A 9,550-nucleotide genomic window follows, 5' to 3' on the forward strand; every position below is an offset into this window, starting at 1 on the left:
TTATTGATCTCAGAGAGGAAGGGAGAGGGAGAGGGAGAGAGAAACATCAATGATGAGAGAGATTCATTGATTGGCTGCCTCCTGCACGCCCCGTACTGGGCATCGAGGCCACAACCCGGGCCTGTGCCCTGACGGGGAATCCAACCGTGACCTCCTGGTTCATAGGTTGGCGCTCAACCACTGAGCCACGCCGGCCGGGCTGAAGTAGTGATTTCTTTAATCAGCAATTTTTCAAAGGCTAAGAGCTCGTGTCGGAGGAAATCAAGCTTCACTCGCCCCTGCCTTCCCCCATCCAAGTTGCAAAGAGGAGTCCTTGCAGCTGGACATCCCTGCCCCCGGCTCCGCCCTCCCCGCTGGTTGGCCTGCGCTTCCCTGGGACCACGCGGCCCATCCCAGCTCCACATTTCCCTCCTGGAACGTCCGCTCACAGGCGCCCGTCCAGGGAAGGAGGAAGACATCAAGGGGCAGCTGCCCTCCCTGCAGCGAGGGCTTCATTCCCAAGGCATTTCCTGGGAGCTTGCGAAACACGGATCGAGGAACAGCAGAGGACCCCGTGGAATTTCCCTTCCTAGAGATCTTTTTTTTTTTTTTTTAAATATATTTTTATTGACTTCAGAGAGGAAGGGAAGAGGGGGAGAGAGAGAGAAACATCCATGATGGGAGAGAATCACGGATCGGCTGCCTCCTGCAGGCCCCACACTGGGGATCGAGCCCGCAACCCGGGCCTGTGCCCTGACCGGGAATCGAACCCTGACCTCCTGGTTCCTAGGTCGATGCTCAACCACTGAGCCGCGCCGGCCGGCTGCTTCTACAGCTCTTTGCCCGCCTGAGAGGACGGGTGTTGGAGGCCCTGAGCGGGAACGGGAGCCGTGTCCCCTGGGCTGTCCCAGCGCTCCCGTGGGCCTCAGGTTCGGAGAAGACGGGGCCTCCCGGACGGCACCCCCCGCTCATCGCTCCTGGCGTTCGTTTTCAGATCCTCATGTCGGAACCCGGCAAACTCAGCCAGAAGGTGAAGGTGTGGCTCCAGGAGTACTGGAACATCACGGACCTCGTGGCCATCGCTGTGTTCCTGGTCGGGGCCGTCCTGCGCCTGCAGAAGCAGCCGTACATGGGCTACGGCCGCGTCATCTACTGCGTGGACATCATCTTCTGGTACATCCGCGTCCTCGACATCTTCGGGGTCAACAAGTACCTGGGGCCCTACGTGATGATGATCGGGAAGATGGTGAGCACTGAGGCCCGGGGTCCCTGCAGACGCCGCGGCTGCGGTTAGCACACGGGGCCCGGCCTTGCGCCTGGCTTCGTTTCATTTCATTTGGCTTTTCCTTTGTAGTTGGTTTCCTCTTCTTTCTCCTTCTTCTCCTCTTCCTCCTCCTCCTTTTTCTTCTTCTTCCTCCTCCTTCTACCATGGATTTTTAGAGTGGAAGGGAAGGGGAGAGACCGAGAGAAACATGGATTTGAGAGAAACTCATCGATTGGTTGCCTCCTGCACATGCCCCGTCCAGGGCCAGGGACTGAGCCTGCAACCGAGGTACATGCCCTTGACCAGAATCGAACCTGGGACCCTTCAGTCCATGGGCCTATGCTCTATCCACTGAGCCAAACTGACTAGGGATCTCTTTTTTTAAAAAAAATTATTGTTATTGATCTCAGAGAGGAAGGGAGAGGGAGAGAGAGATAGAAACATCAATGATGAGAGAGAATCATTGAGCAGCTGCCTCCCGCATGCCCTCTACTGGGGATCGAACCCACAACCCGGGCGTGTGCCCTGACTGGGAATTGAACCGTGACCTCCAGGTTCATAGGTCAATGCTCAACCACTGAGGCACGCCGGCCAGGCGAAGAGGCTTTCTTTGTCCTTGTGGAGCACTGACGAAGTCTTTGGGTTGAGCAATATCAGGAACCATGTGAACTTGAGATCATCAGAGACCCATTCCCTTTGATGGACAGATGATTGACATGCTGCACTTTGATGGACAGATGATTGACATGCTGCACTTTGATTGACATGCTGCCCTTTGATGGACAGATGATTGACATGCTGTACTTCGTGGTCATCATGCTGGTTGTGCTGATGAGCTTCGGCGTGGCCCGCCAGGCCATCCTGCACCCGGACGAGGAGCCCTCCTGGAGGCTGGCCCGGAACATCTTCTACATGCCCTACTGGATGATCTACGGGGAGGTGTTTGCAGACCAGACAGACCGTAAGACTAGAATTCATAGTAAGACTCGCTTCCCTGCTTCCCAGGCAGCTGATAGAGCCTGTGCACGGAGGAGAGAGCATGTGCGCCCTGGGGGGTAGAGTAGTTCTCTGTCCTGCCATGGACGTCACGTGACTTTTATGAAGTGAGTGCAGGTGGCCAAATGGAGATTTTGTTGTTGTTAATCCTCACCCGAGGATATTTTCCCATTGATTTTTAGAGAGTGAAAAGGGGGGGGAAAGAGAGAGAGAGAGAGAGAGAGAGAGAGATTGGTGTGAGAGAGACACATCGATTGGCTGCCTCCTGCATGTGCCCTTGACCGGAATCGAACCCGGGACCCTCCAGTCCATAGGCCGATGCTCTATCCAGTGAGCCATACCGGCCAGGGCTCTGTCTAGCTTTTATCACATGATTCAGAACATGTTATGATCACAACTGTCTCCAAGTCCATTACTGGTAAGCCAGAACATAAACATCTAATTTGGTTCCAAAGAATATTAGCTAGGTAAACGTACAATAGAACGGTAAACATAAGTGTTAAAAAAGTCCCTGGACCCAGACACAAGTTGTAATGTTGTTGTTGGTATTTAAAAAATTAAATGGGGTCATGGGAGAAGGTAGAGGTCAACTGGAAGCTACACTGTTTTCAGAGAGAGGAAGGGAGAGGGAGAGAGAGAGAGAAACACCAATGATGAGAGAGAATCATGGACCGGCTGCCTCCCGCACACCCCTTACTAGGGACGGAGCCCGCAACCCGGGCCTGTGCCCCGACGGGAATCGAACCGTGACCTCCTGGTTCATGGGTTGACGCTCAACCCCTGAGCCACACCGGCCGGGCTAGGTTTTTGATTCTTGGTCTGATGACTACGTACTTACTTTGTGTTTACTCATACTGATGAGGTGTTTGGGTTGGGGTACGGAGGGTGCCTGACTGGCTAACCTGCACCTTAAGATGATCATCTGCCAGCAGCCTCCTGTCTTTCTCGCAGTATTTTTAACTGCTGAGCTCTGGCTGTTGCTTATGACACGTGATAAAGTAAATATGCATGAAATACATACATGTATACATACATATATATTCATGTGTGTGTGTGTGTGTGTGTGTGTGTGTGATAAAGTAAATATGCATGAAATATATACACATTTCCTAGAATTATTAGTGCGGAGAATTCTTCTAAATAGACCACAGTTTCCCAGCGTGAATCTGTAACCCCAGAGCATGAAGTCTTTGCATGTCCTGTGTTGTTCATCACGTTACTTTTCTCTCAACTCCATCTCGTTTTCTCTCCTCAATCGCTCTATAGTCTACGCCATGGAAATTAATCGTAAGTTTACCCAGAATTTATGACTCTGCCAGGGGCGGGGGGCCTTCTTCCTGCTCACCCACTGAGCCACGCCAGCCGGGCCCTGACCTCCTTGATAGGAGTTGCTCTTTTTCACGGAAGAAGGAATCGTATTAAAAAGGTCATGGGTCCCGTAATAGCCCCTGTGAGTTATTTATTCTTTTCATCCCGCGTCAGCGCGAGCGCAGGCTGACCGACTCCCTTTGCAGCTCCTTGCGGCGACAACCAGTACGACGAGGAAGGCAGGCGGCTCCCGCCCTGCATCCCGGGCGCCTGGCTGACCCCGGCCATCATGGCCTGCTACCTGCTGGTGGCCAACATCCTGCTGGTCAACCTGCTCATCGCTGTGTTCAAGTGCGTGTCCCGCGGACGAGCGTGTGCTTGGTCCTTATCCCTCTACAGCAGCGGTTCTCAACCTTCCTCACGCCGCGACCCTTTAATGCAGTTCCTCATTTCGTGGTGACCCCCAATTTCATTGTTACAAATTGAACATCATGAAAGCAGAGTGATTCATCACAAAAACAATATGTAATTATTGATGTGCTTTCCGATGGTCTTAGGCGACCCCTGTGAAAGGGTCGTTCGACCCCCAAAGGGGTCGGGACCCACAGGTTGAGAACCGCTGCTCTACATGTTTCCCGTTTCGTCCCAGAACTCTCCCACGCGGCCTCGGATTCGCACAGAATTTCACTAGAGCGTGGGAAAGGGTGGGATTTTTTGTTTTTGTTTTTTAATCCTCACCTGAGGATATTATTTTCCCACTGATTTTTAGAGAGAGAGGAAGAGAGAGGGAAAGACAGAGAGAAACATCGATGTAGGAGAGACTTATCGATGGGTTGCCTCCTGCATGAGCCCTGACCAGGGCCCGGGCCGGGGAGGAGCCTGCCACCGAGGTCCGTGCCCTTGACCGGAATCGAACCCGGGACCCTTTGGTCCGCAGGCCAACGCTCTATCCACTGAGCCACACCGGCCAGGGCCAGCTCATGAGTCTTGTCATTTCATGGTAACGCTAATCGCTCTGGAAAAATCACATAGGGAACCCTAGCCCACGACTAACGGAAAACGTGTTCCTTTTTAAAGCAACACCTTCTTTGAAGTGAAGTCCATCTCCAACCAGGTGTGGAAGTTCCAGCGGTACCAGCTCATCATGACGTTCCATGACCGGCCGGTCCTGCCCCCGCCCATGATCGTCCTGAGCCACATCTACATCATCGCCATGCGGCTCAGCGGCCGCTGCAGGAAGAAGCGAGAAGGGGACCAGGACGAGCAGGACCGCGGACTGAGTAGGTGCCCCCCTTCCTAACGGCCCACGTCCCCCCGGCCGGCGGGGCTCAGGGGTTGAGCGTCAACCTGTGAACCAGGAGGTCACGGTTCGATTCCCGGTCAGGGCACAGGCCCGGGTGGCGGGCTCGATCCCCAGTGGGGGGCGTGCAGGAGGCGGCCGATCCGTGATTCTCTCTCCTCGTGGATGTTTCTCTTTCTCTCTGAAATCAATACAAACATATTGAAACCAAACCACGCCTGCTCCCGCAGAGCTGTTCCTCAGCGAGGAGGAGCTGAAGCGGCTGCACGAGTTCGAGGCGCAGTGTGTGCAGGAGCACTTCCAGGAGAAGGAGGACGAGCAGCAGTCGTCCAGCGACGAGCGCATCCGCGTCACCTGCGACAGGTGGGCCTGGGGCGCGGCACCGCCCCGTTCCGAGGGGGCTGCCCCAGTTCATTTGCTATGCGCCCCCAGCCCTGGCCGGTGTGGCTCAGTGGATGGAGCGTCGGCCTGCGGACCAAAGGGTCCCGGGTTCGATTCCGGTCAAGGGCACGGACCTCGGTGGCAGGCTCCTCCCCGGCCCGGGCCCTGGTCGGGGATTGCGCAGGAGGCAACCAATGGATGTGCCTCTCTCACACCAGCGTTTCTCTCTGTCTCCTTCCCCTCCCTTCCACTCTCTCTAAAAATCATGGAAAAAATGTCCTCGGGTGACAATTGGTTAAAAAAAACCCCACATTGCTCCAGAGTTGAACCAACAATGTGGGCAGAAGGGCAGCACGGAGAGGCAGCCGGGCCTCAGGGGACGCTAGCTCATCATCATAGTCCTGGGCGCTCAGAGTTACAGGCTCCCGCGAGACACCGATGTTTACGGATTAGCACAGACACACGGCAGGGCTTCACAGGAACGGCTCAGCGCGATTCCCAGGCAAGGGCCCTAGGATCACAGCGGAACGCGGCGATGCTCTGTGCATGGTCAGGCCGGTGCCGCCCGCCCGGCCCCAGGTCTCAGGCCTCTGCCCCCTCCTGGACCTCGCCACCTTGTAACGCGACCAGCCAAACTCAAGGGCTGTCACACCATCCTTCGGCCGTAATGCGGTACATTTTCTTTTTTTATTCAAAAATATTTTTTTATTGATTTCAGAGACGAAGGGAGAGGGAGAGAAGAGAGAGAGAGAGAAACATCAATGACGAGAGAATCATGGACCGGCTGCCTCCTGCACGCCCCACACCGGGGACTGAGCCCGCCACCCGGGCACGTGCCCTGGACCGGCATGGAACTGGGGACCCTTCGGTCCGCAGGCCGATGCTCTAGCCACTGAGCCACACCGGCCAGGGCTTTGCTGAGACTTGGAAACGCTGCCTCGCTATTGGAAATGCGACTCCTGAGCTTCCAAGATCTACGCGGTGTTCCTTCGTGGACAGATGAGGCGCCCCCGTGTCAGTGATGGGAAATTTCCACTCTTAGTTAGACATGGGCTCGGATTGAGTCACAGCCAGTCACGGACAATGGAAATGCTGTTCCGTCCGCCGCCGCCTCTCCCCCGCCCCTCCCCCCGGCATTGCTGGGATTTTTGCCATTCTTGGACCCGGCTCCAGGAATGTGACCATCAGGTCGCTACCAAACTGCATTTTCCCTCCGGGGGCTCCGTGCGCGCGCAGTGGGGATGCACGTGTGCCCGGCAGGAGACAGGCCCCTTCCTGTTTCCCTGATGGGAGCGCGTTCCTGCCCGCCCCGTCGTTCCCTTCCCGGCTGAGTCACAGGTGAATGCCGGGGACAGGGAGCAGGAGGCTCCCGAGAAGCTCAGCCAGGCCGGCGGAGGAGCAGGGGAGACCACGGGAATTATTTGCACCTCGTTTTTGGCACCAGGGATGACTCTGAAACCAAACCTTTGAGGGCTCTGATGTTTCTTCCATTTCTATAACTTTATATGTATTTGCATTTAAAATATACATTTTTATTGATTTCAGAGAGGAAGGGAGAGGGAGAGAGGGAGAGAGAGATAGAAACATCAAAGATGAGAGATAATCGTGGATCGGCTGCCTCCTGCACACCCCACACTGGGGATTGAGCCCGCAACCCGGGCAGGTGCCCTGATGGGGAATGGAACTGTGACCTCCTGGTTCATGGGTTGACTCTCAACCACTGAGCCACGCCGGCCGGGCCTGGGTTCCGTGGGTTCTTGCCAGGTTTGTGGATCTGGGTTAAGGTCTCGGGTTTCCTTGAGGCTGGATAGGTCATCAGCAACTCGTGGCCTCGGCATCTTATCGGACAGGCTCTTCCCAAGGGACCGGGAAGAGAAGATGCTGGGAACAGAGGCCCTTACAAGAGAGACAAGAAGGAAAGACGTGAGGTAGTAACCGGAAGAAGCCCCGAAAGAGAGATCCGCACCCGCCTCGCAGAAAGGAGGCGGGTGATGCCCGGCCGGCGTGGCTCGGTGGTTGAGCATCGACCTACGAACCAGGAGGTCACGGTTTGTTCCCGCTCAGGGCACAGGCCCGGGTTGTGGGCTCGATCCCCAGAAGGGGGCGTGCAGGAGGCAGCCGATCCATGATTCTCTCTCATCATGGGTGTTTTCCACCTCCCTCTCTCCCTCTCCCTTCCTCTCTGAAACCAATAAAAATATATAAAAAAGAAAGAAAGAAAAGAAAAGGAGGCGGGTGATGCCTCGGATGCAGAGAAGGTGCTAGAGAGACACACAGGCAGGATGGAGGAGACGTCGGGGAGGCCCCCATGGGGATGGATGTCTTCATCTTGTAAGTGAACAGGAGTCAGAGTCGCTTGCACGCTGGAAGACACACAGGCAGGATGGAGGAGACGCCGGGGAGGCCCCATGGGGATGGATGTCTTCATTGTAAGTGAACAGGAGTCAGAGTCGCTTGCACGCTGGGGGACGGGTTACGTCCTGGAGTCTCAAGGTGCCTCCTGAACGACACTCTGGATCCTTACCCGGCTTTGACAGCCAATCCAGAGAGAGATACAGGCATCAGGTAGATAGAGATTTAAAAAAAAATACCAGCTCTGTTAGTCATTCCTGTTGGGGGTGGAGGGTGTGGTTCCCTTCTTGCCGAGGACACACCCCAGAACGCGACACACCCGCGCGGTCGCAGGCAGCGCGGGCCTCCCTTTCCCACAGGCAGATCCAGCTTCCCTCGCCGGCTTGGCGCACGAACAAGACGGAGGGAGCCCGGCTGGCGTGGCTCGGTGGTTGAGCATCCATCTAGGAACCAGGAGGTCTCGGTTCGATTCCCGGTCAGGGCACATGCCCAGGGTTGCGGGCAGGATCCCCGTAGGGAGTGAGCAAAAGGCAGCCGGTAGAATATTCTCTCTCATCATGGATGCTTCTGTCTCCCTCTCCTTTCCTCTCTGAAATCAATTAAAAAAAAAAAAAGGAAAGGTAATCATTAAAAAACAAACAAAGGATGAGAAAGCCAGGAGATTGAGGACTTCAGCCGCGGTCCCTGTGCAATCTCCCGCACGTAGGTAAGCCCGGTCGGGCTCTGCCCTACAATTAACTTAAAAGGCAGCCCCAGTGAAGAAGTCGGTGGAGTTTAAAGGAGCTGGGTGGGAACTCGGGGCTGGATTGGGCGCCGTTTCGATCCGCCGGCCTGGAATGAAATGCCAGGGCAGGCCTGGGCTCAGAGCTCCATACAGAACACCGTGGGATCGTCAAGTTCCGACTGGGCCCGGGACTCCCACTGAGCATCATGTGTTCATGGGAGCAGTTAGCTCTGTCATCAAGGAAACGCTCCCGTGTAATTTCTGGGCCGCCTCCCAGGGGAGGGGCGATAGCTGCACGCGAAGAGCTGACAGCACATGAAACAACCGGCCGACTGCACAGCTCCCAGGGGCGGAGCTCCGGCCTCAGAGACGCGGGGACTCTCAGCGTGCGGACTTGGCCTTGGACCTTGTATGTTGTAACGGAGAAGGGTCTATGAAAGGCCAGTGAAGCGATGCCACGCATAGGGATCCTCTTGGAAGTTGCTCCTAAAGTCCCCCCAATGAATACAGTGCTGTACCTATCATTTGAATGCAATGGAAAGCGTTATTTGCGATGCTTTCAGTCTAATTTAAATATTTCAATGTAGCCCGGCCAGGGCGGCTCAGTGGTTGAGCGTCAACCTGTGAACCAGGAGGCGCCGGTTGCATTCCTGGCTGCGGGCTCCATCCTCAGGGTGGGGCGTGCGCGAGTCAGCCCATCAGTGATTCTCTCTCATCATTGATGTTCTCTCTCTCTCTCTCTCTCTCTCTCTCTCTCTAAGATGGAAGACTGTAGAAACATGTAGCTATAACATCAGGTGACTTTTTTTTAAAAATATATTTTATTGATTTTTTACAGAGAGAAAGGGAGAGGGATAGAGAATTAGAAACATCGATGAGAGAGAAACATCGATCAGCTGCCTCTTGCACATTCCTTACTGGGGATGTGCCCGCAACCAAGGTACATGCCCTTGGCCGGAATCGAACCTGGGACCTTTCAGTCCGCAGGCCGACGCTCCATCCACTGAGCCAAACCGGTTAGGGCCATACCAGGTGACTTTTGTTGAGGACCCGTCGTCAGCTGAGTAACCCTCTCCCTCGCTGTCCCCAGGGTGGAGAACATGTCCATGCGGCTGGAGGAGATGAACGAGCGCGAGGGCTTCATGAAGACGACGCTGCAGACGCTGGACCTGCGGCTCTCGCAGCTGGAAGAGCTGTCGGGCCGGGTGGCGAGCGCCCTGGAGACGCTGGCGGGGGTGGACCGGTC

At 55.4% G+C, this 9,550-nt stretch overlaps 1 protein-coding gene across 1 annotated transcript in view; it reads left to right on the forward strand.

Moving 5' to 3' along the window:
• LOC106726896 (transient receptor potential cation channel subfamily M member 1-like) overlaps nt 1-9,550 on the forward strand; it is a 12,813-nt gene that overhangs the window by 1,088 nt on the left and 2,175 nt on the right. Inside the window, exons 3-9 of the mRNA XM_014543566.1 lie at nt 974-1,225; nt 2,030-2,222; nt 3,506-3,526; nt 3,754-3,898; nt 4,625-4,827; nt 5,078-5,210; nt 9,395-9,547. Coding sequence (XP_014399052.1) covers nt 974-1,225; nt 2,030-2,222; nt 3,506-3,526; nt 3,754-3,898; nt 4,625-4,827; nt 5,078-5,210; nt 9,395-9,547 — 1,100 coding nt within the window. The remainder of the gene's footprint in view (nt 1-973; nt 1,226-2,029; nt 2,223-3,505; nt 3,527-3,753; nt 3,899-4,624; nt 4,828-5,077; nt 5,211-9,394; nt 9,548-9,550) is intronic.

This window comes from Myotis brandtii, unplaced genomic scaffold, assembly GCF_000412655.1.
Source record: "Myotis brandtii unplaced genomic scaffold, ASM41265v1 scaffold329, whole genome shotgun sequence".
Lineage (NCBI taxonomy): Eukaryota > Metazoa > Chordata > Mammalia > Chiroptera > Vespertilionidae > Myotis > Myotis brandtii.